At 47.9% G+C, this 24,008-nt stretch overlaps 1 protein-coding gene across 2 annotated transcripts in view; it reads left to right on the top strand.

Annotated features, from left to right (window-relative positions):
- MTURN (maturin, neural progenitor differentiation regulator homolog) overlaps positions 1 to 24,008 on the top strand; it is a 29,389-nt gene continuing 5,381 nt past the window's right edge. Inside the window, exons 1-3 of one of the 2 annotated variants that reach the window (XM_031665337.1) lie at positions 1 to 553; positions 9,711 to 9,787; positions 11,729 to 11,826. In XM_031665337.1, coding sequence (XP_031521197.1) covers positions 32 to 553; positions 9,711 to 9,787; positions 11,729 to 11,774 — 645 coding nt within the window. In that variant the 5' untranslated portion in view covers positions 1 to 31 and the 3' untranslated portion in view covers positions 11,775 to 11,826. Of the gene's footprint in view, positions 554 to 9,710; positions 9,788 to 11,728; positions 11,852 to 24,008 lie in introns of those variants that run through there. The other variant, XM_003896149.4, reaches the window with a different exon arrangement.

Genomic DNA, 24,008 nt, shown 5'->3' on the forward strand with positions numbered 1-24,008 from the left:
GGGGCGGTCCCGCGATGGCCAGGGCCCCGGGATGCTCCGGGTTTGTTTAAAAATAAAGGGGGGCGGGAGCGCCCAGGAAAATCCGGGTGCCCACGGGGGTGCCGGCTGCCCCTCCCGCCGCCCCGCGTCCCGGCCCGGCCGCACCAACCCCCTCGGCGGCCCGCAAGGGGGCGGGGGGAGGCGGGGCGGAGGAGGAGCCGCGGGCGCGGCGCCGCGCTGTCCCTGGCCGCCGCCCGCCCCACTCCGCACCGCATGTAAACAGTCCCCGCCGGCCCAGCCCGGCCCCGGAGGAGCCCGCGCAGGCCGAGCCGAGCGCCGCGCTGCCCGCCCGGGAGAAGGGCGCCGAGGAGCGGGAGGGCGGGCGGCGGCGGGAGGCGGGCGCGGGGCCGCAATGGATTTCCAGCAGCTGGCCGACGTTGCGGAGAAATGGTGCTCCAACACGCCCTTCGAGCTCATCGCCACCGAGGAGACCGAGCGCAGGATGGATTTCTACGCCGACCCCGGCGTCTCCTTCTATGTGCTGTGTCCGGACAACGGCTGCGGCGACAATTTTGTGAGTGCCTGGGGGAGGGACCGCCGGAGCCGGCGGGAGTGTGGACGCAGCGGTGCATCCCTGCGCCCGGGCTACCGCGCGGTGGGCGGCGGTGGGCGCCTAGTGGGGGGGCGTAACCCGCGTCCTACTCCCCGCATGCTCCTCCGGGGAAGCCCCGGGCCGGGTGGTGCGGCCTCCGCGCCTCGGGTGGGGCCCGGTGGGCGGCGGGCAAGGCGCCCGGAGGATCCGGGGAGCCGGGTCGGGGCGGGAGGTGTGGCGTCCCCCTAAAGGCCACCCCTCTCCCCGCTGTTGCGGGCGCCGTTTCGGGAACCCGACCTGACGGCCAGTGCGCGTTGCCTGGCGTGGAGCATCCCTGGGGTGTGGGTGTCACCCGCGCCCGAGCAGCCTGGGCTGGGGCGCACAGATCCTCCGGCAGAAGCCCAGGTCCAGAGCTTCCCACATCCAGGCGTCCCGTCCAGGTTAGGAATCCCGCACCCATCCCGTGCCCAGCCTCGGCTCCTCGCCTTGCCCCTCCCGGGAGAACCCCGCTCCCCGCCCTCGCAGGTTAGTCCCTGCACTGCCTGTTTGGACACAAAGCTCTGTCCATACTAGCGATGCCCGATCTCCTGGACCTTCGTTGCGGAATTACACCCCGGATCTTAATACGCACGCGCGCCTGCGCATACACCCCCAACACACACACACTTATGCTCACACACTCACCCTCACACGCGCACACTCACGCACACACGCGGGCACGCCTCTCCCCCTGCCCCCGCGCTGCCCTCGCCGCCTCTCTGAGCTGCCCGAGAGGTGTGTGTTGGCCCGGGCAGGTTCTCTCCAGCTGAGGCGGTGGCCCCAGCCTAGCTGAAGCCTGTCGGCGTTTCCAGATGAGGGGGAATCCCCTCAGCCCCGGCTCAGGGGGACCGGGAACTGGAACTGCGGTGTCCAAACCTTCCACTTTGAATCCTGCGCCCACCTGGGATCCCGGCTCTGGCAGTTGAGGGAGGGGATGCAGAGGGCAGGGGAGTCGGGGTGGGAGGGGCGGAGTAGGGCGAGCACGGTGCTCATGAAGTGTTTGTAAGGATGGGGAATAAATAATGATCCCCAAATGTAAGATGGAGGCGGCCGTGGGCGCGGGTGACCGTGTGGTCGCCGGCCTTGTGGGCGGAGGTGGGGCGGTGTGGGGCGCGGCCTGGTGCAGGCTCCTCAGGTGGGGGAGACAAAGCTGGGCCGTGGTCCTGCAGCCGCGCGCCCTGACCACCTATGGGAAGTTCGCGAAGGAGTTGGGGAGACTGCAAGACCGCCTTTCTTGGTCCTGGAGAGGTGAAGGCTTGTGTATGTCTGGCCAATAAAGCATTCCCTCCGCGCACACGCACCCCCCGAAGAGGGCAGGGATCCACCTGGACATTCCAGAAGTGGCACTCCAGAAAAGGGATGGCCTTGTGTGACAGCCAGATATGAGTTCTGGCTCTGTGACTGTGCTCAAAAATACCCACCCTGAGCTCAGTTTCCACATCCAAAAAAATAGGTATAATAATGCCAGCACCGAGGTGTTCATATAGGTGACTCACTGAACAGTCCCTGATACACAGCAAGAGCCCCACAAATTTGGGGTTAGAGACCTGGGGTTCCCCAGAATTTAGAGCTTGTCTCATTTTTTAAAGAACGTTGGTTTTCCCGCTGTAAAATGGGGCTAATCAGAATGCCTCCAGAAGAACCAACTGAAAAATAATATTAATGCCCGTAAGCCCATCTTAACAGTAGGTAAAGTAAGTAAATAAGTGTTCTTTTTGCAAGGAGTGGGAGATCATTAAAAAGGGATTCACTCCATCGCAAAAGTGTGAGAAAACCCCCAGGATACAGTGGAAAGGGCACCAGAATCCAGCTGACTGTAAAATGTTAGGGTTTGGCTAGGGTCCCTTCCAGCTCTGGGCTTCCTTCCTCTGCCAGCGTCCTTTCTCCCTCCTGACCATGTGAAACAGGACAAGAATGGCTCATGGTTCTGGATTTCACTGGGGAGAAGCCCACACAGCCTTCCTGCTGGGACTGCCCAGGCCATACCCAAAGAAATGACTCCAAAGACAGTAAGTGGGCCAGGAAGACAAAAGGCTGTTCTCTTGCCATGAGTATGTGTATCCAACCATCGTTCAGAAGTAAGAAGTACTATATTATTTGTATCAGGCCTTTCTCTTGAGGCCACCCATATTTTAAATATTTTCCCATCTGCATGAGAAAAATGCTTGAAAGTGCCATGTAAACTGACAATTTAAATAGAATAGATGGAAAGATAGAGGATGGGGGTGGGCAGATGATTCCTTGGGTGGAATGGAACTTTCTCCAAGTTCTGGAGGCTCTAATGGACAAGATGCCAACCTCAGGAGTTTTCTTAGCCAGACCTCTTGAATCTGTCCCAGGCCAGGTTTGTCAAGCTACTGTTTGCCTCTAATAAGTGTCCTGCCTCAGTTCTTTTCTTTTTCCCAGGAAAATGTATTAAGCATTAGACAAAAATGTGAGATGAGTGGAATTTCTGTTAGTTGAAGGACTTAGCAATAAGAATATCTACGTGAGCATTTCTCGATTTACAAAAGTATTTCCACATCATTCATTCATTCATTCAGCAAACATTTATTGAGGGTTTACTTTGTGCCAGGCGAGTGCTATCTTGAATACAAATAGGATCTCTGCCTTCATGTTCCTGGGGCAATTTTTACTTGTCTAGGAAGCAGTGTGGTGCGGTGGTGAAGCACACAGGCTGTAGATCAGATTGTGTGGGTTTGCACCTCAGCTCCCCACATTTGTGTGCCTTGGGGAAGTTATTTAACCCCTCTATGCCATACTTTTTCTTTTTGTTTGTTTTTCTTTTTTTGAGACAGTCTTGCTCTGTCACCCAGGCTGGAGTGTAGTAGCACAATCTCAGCTCACTGCAACCTCCACCTCCCAAGTTCAAGTGATTCTTGTGCCTCAGCCTCCCCAGTAGCTGGGATTAAAGGCATGCACCTCACACCCAGCTAATTTTTCTATTTTTAGTAGAGACAGGGTTTGTTATGTTGCCTAGGCTGGTATCGAACCTCTGGGCTCAAGTGATCCTCCCACGTTGGCCTCCCAAAGTGCTGGGATGATAGGCGTGAGCCACTGCGCCTGGCCTCTATGCCATACTTTCTACATCTGTAAAATTGGGATGATAATATTAGTACCTCCTGGGCAGAGTTGTTTGAGAACAGTGTCTAAAGTAGGGGCAGCTTAGATAGTCTAAGCCACTGTCATTTTTCATCGTATCTCCTAACTTGTCTCCTTGCTTATAACCTCCACCTCACTCTTACTGTAAGTACTGAAGTGGGGGTACTAAATAGATCCAAAATGACTGCTTGGGGAGACTGACTCTAAGCCACTCTCTACCCAGCAGTCATGTTGGTTCTATTTAAAATATAAGCCAGATCGTGTCACCACTATTCCCCACCTCAGCTGAACTGACTTCCTATCTTTTATAATAAAACCTAAGCTCTTGCCTTGGCCTCAGGCCCCCACATGATCTACCTTCCTGCCACACAGAGCCTTCTAGTCCTTAGACGTGCCAAGTGCATTCCTGCCTCAAGGCCTTGGCTCTTGCATTCTGTCTGCCTAGAACCCTCTTGCCCCAGATCTTTACACGGCTGGTTCCTCGATACTCCTGAGGCCCAAGAGAAACCTTTCTGACGACATGTTCTTTCACCTCACCATCTTTTATTCTTCCCATAGCACTTGTTAGACTTGGCATTCTCTTTTTGTTCTTCTGCCTCCCCAACTGGACTCTAAGCTTCATGAGAGCAGAGGCCTTGTCTGTGTTATCACTGTGTTCTGGCATTTGGAACAGCATCCAAACATGATGGGTGCTCAGTACATACCTGTAAGGATGAGTAAATTATAGTCTAGTGTAAAAGACATGTCAAATGTCAAGAATTCAGTTTCAAAGAATAATAATAATAACCGTCACTTATGTTCAGTTTTTTATGTAGCAGACGCTGCTCTTGGCACTTTACATATGCCAACTCATTTAACTTTAGTACTCTCACAAGGCCATCTCTATAATTATCTCTGTTTTACAGAGGAAGAAACTGAGACATGGCAAACTTTACTAACTTTTCCACAGTTAATAAGTGGTAGAGCACCTTGAACTACAGCCCTGTATTGAATGCATGGCATCACAGGAGTGACAACAGGGGACCCCATCTAGACTGGGTTCAAGGGTCGCTTCTTATTGGGCCTCACAAAAATTCGTTGAGGTAGATATTATTATTCCCACTTTATAGGCAAAGAAACTGAGGCTCAGGGAGTTTAAGGGGCTCATCCAGGACTGTACCACTAAGAAGTGACAGAGCAAGGACTTGAGCCCAGAGGCCTGTCCTCTCCACCATGCAGAATGGCCCACAGGTGGGGTCAGGCCAGTAGTTCCAGGGGCACGAGATCAAGGACGCCTGTTTATTTTTCCTCCATTCTGGGTCCCTTGCACATACTTTCTCTATCTTGCTCCACAGCCCATCCCATCCATGCCGACCCTTGCCCCTCTGCCAGGGACCCCTCTCTGTGGGCCCCATCATCAGGGCCTGCGGTGAAACAAAGCTGCTAGTACCCTGTGTGTGGAAGGAGTTCAAGGGCATGGCCACCCTACCTGGCTCTACAGGTTTGACAAGGGAGGGCTCCTGGCCCTGGTCAGTGGGGTCCGCGGAGTCCTTTCTGCCAACTTGGAAGGTCCTTGGGGTCCTGGCAGGCTTGGAATGGGGTTTCAGCAGCCACTTGGATGCCAGATAAACAGAGGGGCACTCCTAGGCACGGAGCACCAGCTGCGTTCCTTCCTTGTCCTGGGCCACGAGAAATGAGGTCTCAGAACAAAGAGCACTGCCCTGCCCCTCTGGGGGCCTGGATGCTGATGACTGCGGGAGAGGAGGGATTCATTTCCCAGATTGCCCAGCCTTTCCTGTCAGCCCAGTCAGACACATGTTAGACTCTAACATTTTGTATAGTTTAATCCCTCCTCAGCACAAAGACAAAGGTAGTAATCATGATATTATTAAAGAAAAGGGCTTTATTTATGGAAGAACTGTGATTTAATTTTACACGTGTTTATAGAGGGGTGTGTGTGTGTATATATATCCCCATTTGTGGTCTGAACACATCTTTATTATTAACTATGTGATCAAATAACAGCCTTCTTATTTTGGAGAAAGAAAATAGAACTTATTTAAATGAGATTGAGTCACGCTTATGTGGTGGTATAGTGGAGAGAAAGTACTTTCTTGTCTGATTTAAACTCTACCCTGTTTCCTCCTCTGTCAGATAGGGACAGTCATGCCTGTATTACATGATTAGAGTGAGGATGAAATGAGCTGTGCGTGTGACGTTCTCAGTAGACAGAAGGCATTCCACAATGGCGGCGCGTGTTCATACAGAGAGGTTATTTCTGGGAAAACGATAGGTCCTTTGTATATTCTTTGAGTGGTAGTCATGAGGAGAGTAGTTATGTTAATATGAGCTGAAGTAGATGGGAATAAGCGCTTTTTGGGCCCCTGCTAAATGAGAGTCGGTCTACAGGTTGTCTCCTGAAATCTTTAGATTCCCCCTTATTTTACGTGACTTACAAATGAACACACTGAGGCTCAGGTTAAACATTGTGCACAGAGTGTAGTTGAAAGGGTGTACACTCCTCCGTTGACATTCTGGCTCTGCCCTTGTTCCCTGTGTGACCAAAGGCAAGTTACTTAACCTCTTTGAGCCTCAGTTTCCTCACTGGTAAAATGGGTCAGTGGCTGACACACAGATTGGGTTAGTCCTAGGTGTGGCCAGCTGTGCTCTTCCCACCATGTGCAGAAATATGTTTTGAGGTGGGGCCGGGTGCGGTGGCTCACACCTGTAATCCCAGCACTTTGGGAGGCCGAGGCGGGCGGATCACCTGAGGTCAGGAATTCAAGACCAGCCTGGCCAACCTGGTGAAACCCTGTCTCTACTGAAAACACAGAAATTAGCTGGGCGTGGTGGTGCGTGCCTGTAATCCCAGCTACTTGGGAGGCTGAGGCAGGAGAATCACTTGATCCTGGGAGGCAGAGGTTGCAGTGAGGGGAGATCGCACCACTGTGTTCTAGCCTGGGTGACAGAGGAAGACTCCATCTTACAACAACAAACAAACAAACAAACAAAAAAACAGAAAAAAAGAAATATGTTGGGAGGCATGTGGTGAATTGTGGCTTTTATCTTTTTCTGCCATCTGTTCCCAGGACAAGAATCAGGGTTTTGTTTTGTTATTTTGCTTTAGAGACGGGGTCTCACTCTTGCCCACGTTGGAGTACAGTGGTGTGATCAGAGCTCACTGTAACCTCGAACTCCTGGGCTGAAGCATCCTGCTGCTTCATCCTGGCAAGTAGCCAGGACTACAGGTGTGCGCCACCATACCCAGCTGTTTTTCTTATTTTTTGTGGAGACTGGAATCTTGCTCTGTTGACCAGGTGGTCTTGAACTCCTGGCCTCAAGCAACCCTTCCGTTTTGGCCTCCCACAATGTTGGAATTACAGGTGTGAGCCGCCTGGCCAGGGATCCATTTTGGATTAAGACACACCAGTTCAAAACGGACTCCCTTGGTACCGAGTGGCAGAAAACCCCCACTTCAGTACTACGGTAAGAGTGAGTCCCAGAGGGAGGAGACACAGGAGTGCGTTCTTACCTCCCCTGCCACCCCCACCCCGCTTAAGCACCAGGAAGTCCAGCTTCTCACCCACCGGGACTTAGATAGTAGGGGCGCACACATTGTGCTCCCCCAAAAATATCTGTAGGATTGAATTACCTTAATGACCGGAAACCACGTTTTGGTAAACTGGATATTCCGATCTACATTGTACAAAACAGGAAGGTGCTCATTTTCCTATTTGCAGGTGACATAGTTAATGTTGTCTTAGGCTGGGCGAGCTTTTATGGTAAACTCTGGCCTGACTTCACAGGAAGAAGGGTCACAGATGGCCTGTAGTCAAGTCAAAGTTCTTATCGGATTTTCTGTAGGAAAGAGTAGACCACTCAGGCCAGGTTCGATGACAGCTACTTCACTGCAGCTCAGGCCAACCTGAGGTTTGGAGTTGGCTATAGTCAGTAATGGCAATTGCTGAAGTTCTCCCGGAAAGATATTTAAATGTCACACCACCCCCAACCCCCTTCAAATGTGTAGTTAGCCAAAGTTCTTTTTTTTTTTTTTTTTCTGAGACGGAGTCTCACTCTGTCACCCAGGCTGGAGTGCAGTGGCGCGATCTGGGCTCACTGCAAGCTCCGCCTCCTGGGTTCATGCCATTCTCCTGCCTCAGCCTCCCGAGTAGCTGGGACTGCAGGCGCCCGCCACCACGCCCGGCTAACATTTTGTATTTTTAGTAGAGAACGTGTTAGTAGTTCACCATGTTAGCCAGGATGGTCTCGATCTCCTGACCTCGTGATCCACCTGCCTCGGCCTCCCACAGTGCTGGGATTACAGGCTTGAGCCACTGCGCCTGGCCGTTAGCCAGAGTTCTGCTGTGCCCATGGTTCTCAAAGTGTGGTCCCAGAACCAGCCACACGAACATCACCTGGGAATTTGTTGGAAATACACATTCTCAGCTCACTGAATAGTTCATTAGCTAAATAAACTGATTACCCAGCAAAGGTGGATACATTTCTATTCTGTTATTGTGTTTGAGTGATACACTTTTCTCAGTTAACTTTGCAATTTAAACCCCCACCACCCCACTCTGATCCACACTGAAGCTGGAGAACCCCTGCTTCCCTTTAGTCCCTGAAGCCTTCCCAGGCATTTCTCCTTTTGTCCAAGGGAGGCCTGCAGGCTGCCAACGCTCTGACTACTGCCTTGTTGGAGAGTCAATATTTTCCATACCCAGATTCATGTTTGCCAGGGCATTGCATTGTTCAGAGCATTGTTGAGAGCTAGAGGTTCTCTGATTCCTGCTATAGTTTTTTTCCTGGTCAAAATGAGTATTTGGTTACAAATGCTTAAAATATTTGCCAAGTTGAAGTTACTGTGGCCACGCCCAGTACCACAGGACTCCGGGCCTTCAGTTGTCCATTTGTCTTTGTACAGGACTAGATCCTATTTTCAGGATCACCAGCCCTGCCCCTAGATGGTCTCTCTGCTCCCCTTGGTTTTGGAATGGGCCCCTGTATCTTCCTAAGAGAATAACTGCTCTGCCCGCAACCCCCCGCCTGTTAATTTTCCTGAAGAGCACGTCTGTTTTATCTGTGGACACCACCTCATGAGATTGATAGTGCCTCTTTCTTTGCATGGGCTACTTAGAAAGCTTTGTTGGCAAATCTGTGTCCCATCTGTAGCAAGTAGCCAGGCCCTCATACCTTGCTGTTTGTCCTGGTCTCACTCTTGGATCGATCTCATGTCTCTTCCTTTGTCTTTTTTTTTTTTTTTTTCCCCCCAATGACAGACTTATTTTTTTAGTTCATTTTGTCTTGTATCCCGTGATACTTTGCCAGCTGCCTTGATTCATTTTGAAAGGAAGGAATTTAAATGGAACACTTCCTTGTTATGAGATACAATGGATATGAGACAACTAGCATTTAGTAAATGATGTCTTTTAAGTGACTCTGTACACCCGGATCTGTCTGAGTCCAAACCCCATGCCACTCTATCATGTGGACAAGGATTCAGTTACAACATTTTTTAAACCTCAAAACCTAACAGAACTGGTAATACAGGTGGAGATAGCCAAATGAAGGCAGTTTAGACAGAAGGCCCTTTTGTGGATGTTAAGTCTTCCTTCAACATACAGTCCTAAATCGCTCTAAAGGGAGAGTAATGGAAATTGTGGCATGAACAATCTCTTCATGAGGTTAGAAATGCCTTAGAAACACTTAGCTAAATAAACTGTCTGATTACCAAGCAGTGGTGGCTACACTGCAATGTATGATTCTGTTATTGTTTGAGTGATATACTTTTCTAAGTTTACTTTGTAATTTGAAGCCCAGATGTACTTACTTTTTAACAAAGTAGGTTTACAAGCTTTTCATAGGTGCACCTGCTTCTGAATTAACCTCAACCCAAGTTGCCTCGGGCAGTGCTCTCAGTGAGTCACATTGGGTGTCTGATTTACTCATTGTATGACCATAGCCTTGTGGCAGATGGTAAGCCCACCCTTTCCCCTCTGTCTCCCCCATCCTCCTACAGATGCAAAGGGGGAAAGAAGGTACTTACGTCCACCATTTACTGAATATTCACTGCATGCCAGCCAGGCACTGCGCCAGGTACTTACTCAGCTACTCAGCTTCAAGTTTTCTGAAATGTGGTGCTAGATGTTAATCCCCTCTTTAACTTGGGTAATAATTTGAAATAAGCTGGAACTTTTACACATTTGAGTATGAAAATGGATGCTGAGCCGAACTTACTAAAGTAGAACTTTTGTTGTTCTTGCAGAATCTCCACTGATTAAGAATCAAGTGGCATAATGGATATACAAGTGCTTTGGGCTATTATACTTTTGTACAATGGAAGAGACTATTACATAAATGACATTGTGGTGGTTTGACAGCTTTAAGGGCCTCTCATTAGTAGGGAAGAGCATTTGAGCTGTTCACTAAATAGAGAGCCCAGACGTTGTCTTTATTGGGTTGGGGAAGTCTCTAGAGAAGTCTGCTGGCATGAGAGCAACGTGTGTTGGAAATGGACCTTTACAACTATGAAACACAGATAATTGGGGTATAAAGATGGTACCTTGGCACCTAGTTATTCTCATTTGGATCTGGGGAGTATTTAAAGTCTGTAGGTGTAGAAACCCTGCAATGAGAAGAAAGGAGAGGAAATGTGTTTATTGAGTGATAGGGATATGGGGCAAGTGTGTGCTTGGCATGGACCATGTCTCCACATAAGACCATATCCTCCTATCTAGCCCCAGCATCTTGTTCTTATCTGCCAGATAGCTTTCTCCCAGACCTCAATACTTTTTTTGTTTGTTTGTTTTGTTTTTTGGCCAGTGTTTAGCCATCATGGATCCGTCCCAACTAAAGAGTGATTCTTGTACCTGACAGATGCTCTGGTGTTACCCTGGTAACCCCGTGTCCCTGACTCACTTAGATATGCAGGGCAGGATCTTCTGCATTAAGAATGCTCAAACCTGTTTCTTGGCCTTGTTCCAGATCTTTGAACATTTATGGGAGAGGCTTGCCTAGTCTTAAAGATGTGCTAAACTGGATATCCTCATATGGAAAAAAGCCTTACCCAGTCTTCAGAAAAAATAAAACCTAGACTGGGCATGGTGGCTCACGCCTATAATACCAGCACTTTGGGAGGCTGAGGCAGGTGGATCGAGACTAGCCTGGGCAACATGGCGAAACCCTGTCTCTACCAAAAATACAAAAAAATCAGTCGGTTGTGGTGGTGCACACCTGTAGTTCCACCTACTTGGGAGGCCAAGCTGGGAGGGTCACTTGAGTCTGGGAGGCAGAGGTTGCAGTGAGTTAAGATCATGCCACTGCATTCCAGCCTGGGTAACAGAGTGAAACCCTGTCTTTAAAAAAAAGAAAAGAAAAGAAACAAAAAACCCAAAACCAATCTCCTCTTAGTATGTGTTAGATTGTGAAATGATGCTTCGGTATGATGTCCTCTTAAAGCATTTTAGGAAAGGGAAGTTTTCAGAAAGGCTTTGTTTTCCAGTGACATAGTGGTGACTTGGTGGGTTCTCTTAAGTTACTTGCATTTGGAGGTAAATTTACCACCATGCCCACTCACAGGCCGATCTGGGTAAAGAATGTCTTGTTCCAGTTAATGCTTACAAACTGTGCTTAATTAATCTTTCAGCCATAGCTGAAAGCAAAGTTAAGGATTTTGAAGGCAAAGGCTCTGGTTTCTCCTTCCCATGTCTGAAAACCGCCCTTAGCCTGCACAAGGTGAACAGTGGAAATCATTGGTGAGGAATGGCCACCCCCTGCCCTCTTTACTGTGTAGGAGCACATCTGATGACGAACAGAGCAGGTGAGGTATGGACCAAAAGCTTGGGGGCGTCTATAGATTAGACATTTTTTTCATACCTTTCAACACAAATCAAGAATGAATGTATGAATTTTACGTAGAATGGAGGCCTTCTTCAGATTCGTGTCATTAAGAAAATCTGCTTGACTTTTCTGAACTTCACACTGAGTGTAGTGACTTTGTGTCTTTGTTTTCTCCTTCCACCACCCATGGGCACGCAGCACGTGTGGAGTGAGAGCGAGGACTGCCTGCCTTTCTTGCAGCTAGCACAGGATTACATCTCCTCCTGCGGCAAGAAGACGCTCCACGAAGTCCTGGAAAAAGTCTTCAAGTCTTTCAGACCTGTAGGTGCCTGCTTGGCTTCTAACCACAGCTTGTTTTCTATGGTGATTGTGTTTAGAATAACAGGGGTGGTGGGGAAGGTGGGCAAAACCTGGGATGACTAATTGTTTTTCTCTTGTCTGCCCTGTGGCTTAGAGATAGCAGCCAGTATAGGGAGGGGTGGGAGGAGAGGGACGGGATGTGACACAGCTGTTTGCTGCAGGGATGATGGTTATTTCTAGCATCACTTGAGTTGAGAATCCCTGATGGGGGGGAAGCAAACAGATCCTTTATGAGACAACTGAGTATTCCTGTTCTCCTCCAGGAGACTTAGAACCATGGCACTTGCAAGCCCGATGGAGGTTCTTTTATAATAGTGGGGCCTATATTTGGGGATTGCTGGGAAGCTGTATACAGGTTATATTAATACCTCCACGTTTGTGGGTATGGAAAGGGATGAAACTGGATACTGGCTCTATTCTATTTTTAAAAAGTCTCTTATATTAGCTTACTGTTGCTTTGTTTTCCCCTTTTGGGATTTAGGAATGTGTATTTCTGTGGCTAGCTGACAGTCTGTTTTCATTCTAGCTGATAAACGTTTAAAATGAATACTGACTTCTATTTTGAAGATTATCTACTTCTTTCTATCTTCATTGGAAGATAAAGTCCCATCACCAGTGTCTCAATGTTTCCCCTAAGTTCAATTCCCTGCCCACTGTAAATACTGCACATGTTCAATGGTATTTGCTAGAATTTCTATTTATTTTTTCAAATCTGTTTTAATGCTGTCTCCTCTGCTGCATTTTCCAAGCTTTTATCCTGTTTCTTTGAACATAGTAGGCTTGGTTGCATAGTAGACTGTGTCTGATGATACTTCATTTTGTAAGTCTGTTTGGTCTTCTTTTGTTTCTGCTAGTTCTCAGACCTGGTATGTTGTTTCTCTGTGTGTGGGATTATCTCTGGGTGCTAGTTACTGTATTTGAAAGTTTACATGTAGGAATAAAGCGAGGCCTGAGATGACAGTACCTTCCTCCAGAGAGGATTTTTGTTTGCTTCTGTCAGGACTTGGGGGCCTATTAGTCTGAGACACCTTAGCACAGTGTAAGGCTTGTGGTTCTCCGATGGCTCCCGGGGGTGAGAAGGTAGGATGCGGGTCTGGCCTCCTGTGGCTCCTCCTCGTTCTGAGGGTGTGGGCCTCTGGGGGCTCAGCTTCAAGTGGGGATGGTGTACAGTCTGCTCCTTTGGAAGACCCTGGACTTTCACTTTGGTCCCTCTAGCTGTTAGAGTAGCACGAGAAAGCAGTGAAGTTTCTAGCTGCTTCTTCCAGGTCAACAAATGCCCTCAGGACAAAAGCAGCTTTTTATATTTGGCTTACCTCTCCTAGTTCATACTTTATATTTAAGAAGCTGTTTTTCATATTTAATTCAGCTTTTTTAGTCATTCTCAATGAAAGAGTTGGGCCCAGTCACTTTGTGCACCATTATAAGAAGTGGGATTTCACTGGCTTTTGTCACTCTGATTTGCTTAAGCAAATGATAGAAATCAAATAGAGTGACAAAAGTCACTGAAATCCCTTTTTTGTTTGTTAATTTTCTAAGCCAGTTTGGCACATTCAAAATAGATACTTGACTTAAAAGTACCAGTCTGTCCCACATTCATTCATTCAATAAATATGTATTGGGTACCCACTAGGCACATGGCACTGTGTACTGCATTGTTCCTGGCACTGGAACTAAAGCATGAGAAGCTTAGATCTCACAGAGCCTGTGCTCCAGTGGGGGGAGACTGGATAGACAAGGACACACATAATGTTGTGAAATGATGCTAGTGATTAAGTGCCAAAGAGAAAGGAATCAGGGAACGGGGTAAAAAGTGTCAGGGGTCCTGGAATTTTTGAGTAGGGAACCAGGGAAGGCTTTGCTGAGAAGGTAACATTTGAGGAAAAACTTGGAGTAGAGAGTGGGCCATGAGGAAATCTAGGGGAATAGCATTTTCGGTAGAGAAAGCAGCAGGTATGAAGGCTTCAGGTTGGACGACACCTGTGTCCAGGGAGCAGGAGCAGCCAGTGTGGCTGAAGGAAGTAGAGAGAGGTGAGCCGGAGGAATTCCAGGAGTCTTGCAGTCACAGAAGGACATGGGCTCTTACTCTGGGGTGATGGGGAGCCCCCCAAGGGGTTAGGCAGAAGAGGGATGTGACCTGACTTCACGTCTTGAAAGTCTCTCTCTGATGACTGTTGAGAATAGGCTGTGTAAGGAGGGACAGATTGGCCACTGAGGAGGCCATTGCTGTCATCCAGGTGAGAAATAGTGGTGGCCTGGACTGGAACAGTCACGGCGGAGGTGGGGTGAGGGATTGGATTCTGGAGATACCTTGAGAGTAGACCCAGCTGGACTTGCTGGTGGATCAGAAGTGGAATGTGGGAAAAAGGGAGAGAAGGGGGACTCCTGAGTTTCTTGTCCAAGCAGTGAAGGGAATGGCCTAGCCATCTACTGAGATGGGGAAGGCTGCAGGGGTGGTTGGTGGGGAGTTTGGGGTTGGTAATGTCAGAGCTCAGTTGTGGACATGTCAGTGTTGTAAATGCCTGTTAGACATTGAAGAAGGGAGATCACATTAGGCAAAATTTAAAAGAGATGGATTCCTCTAAATTTTAATTAGAATAATACCTGTTGGCTAATGCGGTTCGCTTTGCAGCATGTTTCCTCGCAGGGGCTCACTCACTGGCCTGCCGCCGGCTGCTCTTTGTGGGTGTTGTCTGTGGTGGCAGGCAGCCTCCCCCCCCCAGCAGGACTGGCTCACCTGGGAAGGGGAGCCCCAGCCGGTAGTCATTGTGCTGTTTTTCTTTACCAAGTCTCCGGTTGTGTTTTGGTAACCAGGCTAGCCACATGTAAACGAGGAAACAAACGTGGTCCAAAAGAAACCTGGATGCGTAGCTGAAGCAGTTGGATTGGTTGAGGATGTTCTTTCAGGTGGCGCTGAGATGTGTCACGCGGGCCCACAGCTTTGATTTGCTGTAACTGGGCTTCCAGGTTTCCTTTCTGAAGTGGAGCTTTACCTTGTGGGCAGGGATGTGGCTCCCCAGGTGAGGAGGCCTTGACCTGGCACAGCACACCCTTTGGTGAGGAGGTTTATGGGCTGGGCCGCCCTCTGGCAGGGCCTGTTTGCCCGAGGGCAAGGCTGGTGGGAGGCACCTTCCCGGGCTGGTAAAGATGAAGTGCTGAAGGCCTCAGGTTTCTCCCAGTCAGGATGCGCCCCAGACTGGATGAGAAGGAGCGTCACAAACCCGAATAAAGGACCACAGAGATCCCTGGAGAAACTTTGATACACTCCACCTCCACCAAATAGAGCGCTGCTTCCCAATGGCACCATGTATCTGTTTGTTTTATATAAGGGAGCTTTGTTAAAAATAAGACATAGGTAAGGGTTTTGTTGCTGTTATCACAGTTGAAAGTATCTGTTGAAGAAACGCTTACCCAAATGCTATAGCTTATCAAGTGGTTAAACCAGCACATCATTTCCCTGAAAATACACGGGAGTCTCATCAATCCATGCAGCTGCTTTTGTGTTTATCCTGGGCCAGCCCCAGGAGGTGGGTTTTTGCCTTCATCTTAGAGCAGCCCCATCCCGGGCTCTGCACGCCTCTTTTCCCTTGGCCACCCCATTGCCAGCCCTTTCCCCCTGCAGGCTCTTCAGAGAGGTCAGTTGCTATTTGTTGACGGCCTTCTACTGCCCTTTGGAACATCAGTCAGACAAATTCAGTTAACTTTGCTGAAGCTTGGGCACTCTTGCATCCATAGGCCAAAAGAGGGGTATCACCTCTGGCCTTCCTCAGCGGTCCTGCCCACAAAGCTAAGGCTATGCCACTTTATCTAGCACTCTTTTTACACTTTCAACGTACAAACTTTGGGCCGGGCATGGTGGCACATGTGTGTGATCCTAACACTTTGGGAGGCTGAGGTGGCAGGATCTCTTGAGTCCAGGAGTTTGAGACCAGCTTGGGCAACATAGTGAGAACCTATCTCTACAAAAAATAAAAACACCACACCAGGTGTGGTGGCTCTCTTGTGGTCCTAACTACTTGGGAGGCTGAGGTGAGAGGATAGCTTGAGCCCAGGAAGTGGAGGTTGCAGTGACCCATGATTGTACCGTCGTGCTGCAGCCTGGGTGACAGCGTGAGAGCTGTTTAAAAAAATGAAAAAGAAATACAGACTTCATAGCTATACACATTATCCCCCTCTCACTTGCTAGCCTTCCCCCTAACTGAAATAATCAATGTCTCAAAGTTTCCCCTCCCCCCAAGAAATCTGTTGTTGGATTTGAACATTTAAGAAAAGGTCTGCTTTTTTCATTTAAGCCATCTTACTCTTTTATCTTTCCTCTACTTCATCATATTTTCAACAAAATGTATCAGTGTTCTGCTGTTGCCACAACACTGCTTCCAAAGGCGAGGGGCCGGGCTTAGGAATCCCAGGTCTTGCCCTCAAGGAGCGGACTTTCTGGTAGTTGAGATGGCCACGTAAATGTACAGGGGAACCCCATCACAAGACAGAGCATGCATTTGGGTCCAGATACTCCTCTAGATGCTGTGCATGGCAAGTGAGGAAGTCCTATTCCCTGCTCTGCCTACTGCACTCTACTGATTCTTGGGGGAGCTATTTCTGTGAGCATGTTCTGCAGGGGGTTGCTTGTCATCTCTTAATCCAATTTTGAGGGAACAGATACAACAGTCATGAAGAACCCAAGCTCTGTTGGCAGGCTACCTGGATTTAAGTCTCAGTTCTACCACTTGCTGGCTGTGTGACCTTAGACAAGTTACTTAACCTCTCTGTTTTTCAGTCCATTTGTAAAATTAGAAAATTAATGATGATAGTTCCCTTAGGGTTGCAGTGAAGATTAATGGAGTTTTTGTTGGATACTCAGAACAGTGTGTTACCCATGGTAGGCACTAAGTCATTGTTAGTGTGATGTGGATGGGATGAGGATACTAGACAAAATACTGTGGAGAAGTGAACAGGTTACCGTTTGGGGGAACCTTAGATTATTGGTGAAGAGAGAAAACAATTTGCTAAGTGATTTCAACATGAAAAGGCATTAGAAGGGCAAGTCAAAAGTTTATCAACATTGGTTTTGGTAAAATTACAAACATTCACTGAGCACCTGATCCACACGACTCACTGTGTTAGGGGCTAGGACTCCAAGGAGGACCAATGGAAGCTCCTGTCCTCCCAGAGGGCCACGTGGCCAAAGTGCTCAGGGTTACGAATGATTTTTATTTTCTTCTTTTCCACATTTTCTAAGTTTTCTGTGATCACATTATCAGAAAATATATTTTTTAATGAAACTCTGTGGCTTCCAGTGTATTCAAAGTACTAGGAGTATCAGCGTGAGCAGGCTCATTGAGGAACAAAGCCAGGCAGTGGCTTCATGAGGAGGTGGGACTGAAGAATAGCAGGACCTAGATGTGCTCAGAGCAGGGGCAGGGCTGGCCCAGGAGGAAGTCCGGGAAGGGTCCTTCTTGGCTGCCTCAGCTCCATTTCCTTGGAAATGGCTCCATGTGGTGGAAGGTAGACCTGCTCTGCCCTGTCTTGCTCCCATGCCGTTTGGCCTCTAACGGGTACACTTGGCCTCAGTGCCCCCAGCTTTAAAATGGGGGCACTACTGATTTAGCTGTCTTGTGGATTCATGGGGAACTTTGAAATCAGACTGAGAACCCAAAGGATTGTCAAAACCCAGACACTCTGCTAAATTTGGTCTCAGTTTCTGGCTTCTAACAGGTATTAGGAAATGTTTATTGGTTGGGTAATTGAGTGTGGATTCTGCTGGCCGTCTTCCCTTGAGTGACCCACACTCTACTCCACTCCGGTGACTTGCTAATGTTGATGACTCAGAGAGGTATGATTTTTACCTATTTTTCTTGCTACTGGCATGTCATATCCAAATGGCACATGTATGCAAATGACAATGCCAGGCAGGCTGTTGTTGGCACCCGCGAGCAGGTACTGCTACTTGTAGTGGTTTCAGAAACCCCCATCTATCACTTTGGTAAGTGTGAGTTGGATAATCATCAGAGCCTTGCGTTTTTCTTAAGTGACCCTCCGTTGACAGTTGCTGGTCATACACGATTGAGCTAGAGAATGAAACAATGGTTATGGACCTAAATAATGGTGATCATGCCGTTCAGTTTTCCCCACCATCTTTTCATGTTTTATATTTAGTGTCAACTGACAGACTTACTGCTGGGTGGAAAACAGTTTACAAGGGAAAAAATAGCCTACTATTTCCAATTTAGCAGCAAAACTAGATTTTATCTTTGCCCTTTCGAATCCTCTCAAAGTGTTATGGCCTTAACAAGGAACTATTGCTTCCTCGAGTGTATTCTTCTCCTTACCAACATTGTGGACGTTAGGGTCCTGAGTGCCCTATTGCCCTTGCAGTTTTGTGTGCTGTTTGGTTGTTGCTGCTTCCACGGCCCACCCTGGAGGTGGATCCTGTGGTCCTTGTAGATTCTCACTCAGTTGGCCCAAGTCCTCTCCCTGGGGTTGCTGTGTGACTCTGCGTTTCTTCTCTCAAGAAGGAGAGACATTTCTGCCAGAAAAATCCCCCTAATTCTAGTTCACTGGCATGAGCAAGATTGATATTTTCAGTTTGCCACGAGTGGCTGGAGAGCTGCGGGTTAGATCCCACAGGAAAATCCTGTGTCCCAGAAAAAGTCCAATTCTTGCCTCTGCTCATGGAGTCTGGTCAAGAGCCTGGAAAAGAGACAGAATCCACCTGTGAGAAGCTGCCTAGGTGGGTCAGGGAAAGTTTGATGCGAAAAGATTATGCACACATGTGGGTTTCATAATAAACATTGAATGTTGACAGTTTCTCTTTTTTTTTTTCTTTTTTCCTTTTTTTTTTTTAATCACTCACGTTATGAACATTCAAACCATTCTCTTTTTGAGAAAGTATGATGGCCTCAAAAGGTAAGAGAGTGCCTCCTCCTGCCCATTGTGCCACGTCCATCTTGCCACCCTTTTTTCCTTAGGGTCAGGACCCCACCAGGGGTTTCTGCATCCTGCCAGCATCATGATCATGAAGATAAATGGTGCCACATTTCCCAAATACTTTAGAGTTCTACCACCCTTGGCTCTTGGACTAACAGTATCCCCATCACCTGGGAGTCTGTTAGGGATGCAGAATCGGGTCCAACTTGAGACCTGTTGAATCAGCATCTGCATTTGAGGTAGATTGCTAAGCACATTATCCACACCTACACATAGTTAAGAAGAGAGACTGCTTAAGGGGAGTCCCTGGAAGGTGCATATAAGGATCTCTGAAGCCACAGGGCACGTGCTCGATGCACCAAAGCCACGGTTGATTGGCTGTGCTCTCCAGGGCATAGACACCACCTCCCCTTCTTTTATGAAGACCCTCTAGCCCACTGTGCTGAGTGCCCCCCCCCCCCCGCCCCGAGACAGCAGCTGCTAAATGCCAGCTCAATATGACCTCGCGTAGTTTACACTATTATCCAAAAGACCTGAAGTTGACCCTACAGATAACAGATACTCTCCTGGGTCTGAGGAGCTGAATTCTCCAGAGCTGGCAGCTCTGCCTTTTGGGTGCAACCTGTTTGGATGCATGGGCCCCAGCAGTGCTTATGTGATCACCGATAGCTCAAAGGAAGCTTTGTGGACAGCAAGACCCTGGAAATGCCAACTCTCTTGTCCAGAGTGAGCATAAATTCTTTTTCCCAGTCAACTGAAAAAAAATTCACTGAAATAGGAATAAATGATTATAACTGTCAGGAATAATTTAAATGTACCAGTCACTTTCATTTTTTGGCCCACCTTTTCGGTATGAGAATGTGTGGTTGCAGTAAAAGCCAGGGCTCCAGAATTCTTCCCAGTCTGTGTGTATGCCTGTCTCTTCTTCTTGACTGTTGAAAATTGGGATCCAGAAGTTAAATTTAGACTTGCCAACCATAGGTGGCATTGAGCATAGAGGTGAGGATGCTAGATTACTACATATCTGTATGATACGTCCCTTAGAATTCCAGGCAGTCTGTTTCTGGTGCTTCCTATCCATGCTTCCAAATTGTCCCTCCTCGTGAATGTGGACATTAGCATTTCATATTGCTTTTTAAAAAAAGATTTATTCCCCAGTGGAAAACATTGAAACCTCCAGCTAATAGGAATAGCATTAACAGCTGAATGGGAGTCTCCTGGGTGGCCTGGTGGGTAGGGGTGTGAAGTCTGCTATCAGATCACCCAGGTTTGAATTGAATCCTGGCTCTGCCACTTACTGGGTGACTCTGGGCAAGTTACTCAACCTGTCCAGGTCTTATCTGTAAAAGGGGGACAATAAAAGTGTCCAACACAAGGTTATTATGAGGAGCAAAGGAATTAATGTGTGTAATTCTGCTTACGACAGTGCGTTTGCTGTGCCAAACCCCCTTTTTATTTTATTTTATTTTATTTTATTCTAATCTATTTTATTTTATTTTATTTTTTAGACGGAGTCTTGCTCTGTCACCCAGGCTGGAGTGCAATGGCACCATCTTGGCTCACTGCAACCTCTATCTTCCTGGTTCAAGCGATTCTCTCATCTCTGCCTCCCGAGGAGCTGGGACTACAGGCACACGCCACCACGCCCAGCTAATTTTCATGTATTTAGTAGAGATGGGGTTTCACCATGTTGGCCAGGCTGGTCTCGAACTCCTGTCCTCAAGTGATCTGCCCGCCTTGGCCTCTAAAGTGCTGGGATTACAGATGTGAGCCACCGTGCCTGGCCTTAACCTTAGTAGGGAAGGCACTAGGTTCAAGAGGCCAAAGAAGAGACCCAGAGCCAGCAAATGAGACATGGGGTTTTACTGTACTGACATACAGGGGAGAGAGTCCAGCGGCAGGGGCTGGGCAGGAGAATTGCCTTACATGCAGTCCAGTGGCGGCAGGCTGGACCGAAGAACCACGTGGTCCCGTGGTGGTGGGCTGGGCAGGAAAACTGCAACCTCCTGCAATCAGTGTGCAGTGTATATAGGATTTTCACTCAACACCCTCCCGCTAATGACCTCCACCTGGCAACATTCATTTAACCCAGAACACAGGGCCAATTTTAATCCTCTATAATGACCCATGTTCCCTGGGATAGGCCATAGGCTCACGTGTTTCTACTCTCTTCGCCACTCCCGGATTCCCTAGCTCCTTAGAGATAATATAACTAGATTACATTACGTTACGTTACGTTACATCACATCACATATAGTTATGTAGGGCTCCATAGTTTGCAGATCATGGCTGCCTTCAATCTCTCATGTCATCTCCATAGTTACTCTGTGAGATAGAGCGGGTATCGTGGTTCCCGCTTTACAGAGGACACTGAGGCTCAGCAAGGTGGTGACTTGGCAGAGGTCCCCAGCTAACTAGTGATCTGGCCTCTGGACTCTAGTGTCAGTGTCTTTTTCCACACACCCTCTCAATAAATCTGTAGACCCTACACTAAGATGCCTCAAAAGTCCAGAAGGCCACAAAGAACTGCCTCTGCTCTTTCCCCTTTCCAGAAGGGCAGTGAGTGAGCAGCTCTTGAAAGAGCAGTCAGAAAACTTCCAGCCCAGGGACCTGTCAGTAAGTGCGTTGGTTTCATCTGAGGTAAGGTAGGGAGCTGGAAAAAGGAACAGCAGAAGAGAGGTGGTCATGGCTACATGCTTGGTTTCCTGGGTCTTTTTCAATAAGGCACCCTAAGCTGAAGAGAGGAAGGGTATTTAGTGCTACCTATGGTTTGGGTCAATATGAATCACCTAGGGGTGTTATGGAACAGAATCACCCATGGTACGTCTCTTTCGGATAAAGACGGCAAAGATGCAGATGCACACCTCAGCTGCACCCTTTTCATCCAGGACAGCCATTGCTAGTTGGCCACAATGTTTTCCACGGGGCCTTAGGATCCTCCTGAAACTCCAGGCAGCCTCTCCCTGTCAGGTCTGTTAAGTGAGAGGAAACCAACTGGTCATTTCTGTTTTAGTGACATCCCTTCAGTACAATGAACAGTTATATATATATTGTTCAGGTGTTTAGGTAATTTTGCAGCTCCCGGTGGTGGCAATAGTATTTCTATTTTACCAGCTATTTAAATGTTACCACTTACTCGACACTTTCACCTTGCTGTGTCATTGAGCAGCTCTCCAAATAAAAAATTGACCACCAAGTGTAGTCATCAACGTGCCTTACGACTAGCCATCTTTTCTCTCTTTAGAGGCAAACTTTGTTTTTTATTCCATTTATGAAAATCTGGAAGGGAGACAGGAGCTGGAAAAAGAGACTTGCTTCTCCCAAGCACACTCAAGATCGGAGCACCCACTCCGGGGAGCTGAGAGCGCTCTTCCTGCCCTTCCCCTCTACGTCCGCAGAGTCTCTGAGGCAGCTGCAGCATGCCCAGCTCTAAGGGGCGAGCATGTGTCTGCAGTTGGCTGTGTACGCCTTGGCAGGCCACGTGCAGTGTGACCAACAATGCCTAGCAGATGATTTTGTCCTGAATGTGTTCATAGGGCGCTGGGAGACCTGGGAGAGCTGCAGCTGGAGAACTTCAGAGTGAAGGCATTATTTTCATCAGGACTCCCTTTCCCTTTCCCCATTTCAGCAGTGGGAGGGAGTGAGAGGAAGGGGGTGACAGGACACTAGGGAGGCAATGCAATTGAACAGAATGGTCAGTCTTCTTTTTACTGTCTTGATGCAGTTAGTGTTTAGATCACTGGGGCCACTCAGTGAAGGTGCTTGAAAGTGATGGCCCTGGACACCCCTGTGTAAGAAGTCCTTGGGCCACAAGCAGACTGTAGATCTAATGAAGGCATCAGGAGACAGAAGCCTGGTTATCACAGGCAGGCCTGACAGCCAGGGCTGTGGCTTCCTGCCTGCACCAGGAGGTGGTGTTCTTATTGATGAGGCCTAGCAAATGGCACTTGGTTTCTAACCAAAGACCAGCCAGTGCTTTAAAAAAAAAATGTTTATTTTGAACTTCCCACATAATTATACAGCAATTGGAAAATGCAAAAAGATAAAAAGGAAAAAATTACCCATAATCTCACAATCTTTAAAAAAAAAAGGCTTAAAATTTGAGTGTATTTTACTGAAGTCTTTTTTCTATGCATATGTGTATAAATTTTAAGAACTCTGGATCAGGTGTGGTGGCTCATGCTTATAATCCCAGCACTTTGGGAGGCCAAGGCAGGAGGATTGCTTGGGTCCAGGTGTTGGAGACCAGCTTGGGCAACATAGTGAGACCCTGTCTCTATTAAAAATATGTAAATATATATACACACACACATATATAAAGAAACTCTGGGCCAGGTGTTGTGGCTCATGCCTGTAATCCCAACATTTTGGGAGGCTGAGGCAGGCAGATCACGAGGTCAGGAGATCAAGACCACCCTGGCCAACATGGTGAAACCCTATCTCTACTAAAAATACAAAAATTAGCTGGGCGTGGTTGTATGCGCGTGTAGTCCCAGCTACTCAAGAGGCTGAGGCAGGAGAATTGCTTAAACCCTGGAATTAGAGATGGTGGTGAGCTGAGATTGCGCCACTGCACTCCAACCTGGCAACAGAGCGAGACTCCGTCTCAAAACAAACAAATAAGAAAAACTCTGTATCATAATAAAAGTGCTGTTTTGTCATGCTCTTTTTACACTTAGGTGCATCTTTTTTATGTCACGTCGTTCAAAAAGGCCATTTTGAGTGGATATATAAGATTCCATTTCAGTAACACCATAACCATTTTGCTGTTGAACATTTTAGTTGTCTCTACATTTTTAGAAATGTGTTACAAATAATAGCACCAATGAATAATAGCACCATGTGGTTTTAGGACAGAAAATACAGAATCAGTTTTTGACATCTTGGTGGGACAGTCAGCACAGTTCATTTCATACTACTGCTAACATCCCAGATGTGTGTGCGGGCACATAGCTAGCTCTCTGTGCATATGTGGTGCCACATTTTGATACTTAAAAATAGAGACTGTCCAGGCTCCCCAGTAAAACCTAGCCCTTTGGGCACTCATCCGTTGAAGGATTGACATTTCCGTCTAACAAGTTTATGAAAATCATTGTAGGGGTGGTTGTCGGGGAAGTCTGCAGCTGCTGAGTTAAGTGCTGTTTACTGTGGATCTGATGCCTTTGGTTGTCTTCCTGCCTGTGGTCCATTTGGTGCT

This window comes from Papio anubis, chromosome 4, assembly GCF_008728515.1.
Source record: "Papio anubis isolate 15944 chromosome 4, Panubis1.0, whole genome shotgun sequence".
Classification (NCBI taxonomy): domain Eukaryota; kingdom Metazoa; phylum Chordata; class Mammalia; order Primates; family Cercopithecidae; genus Papio; species Papio anubis.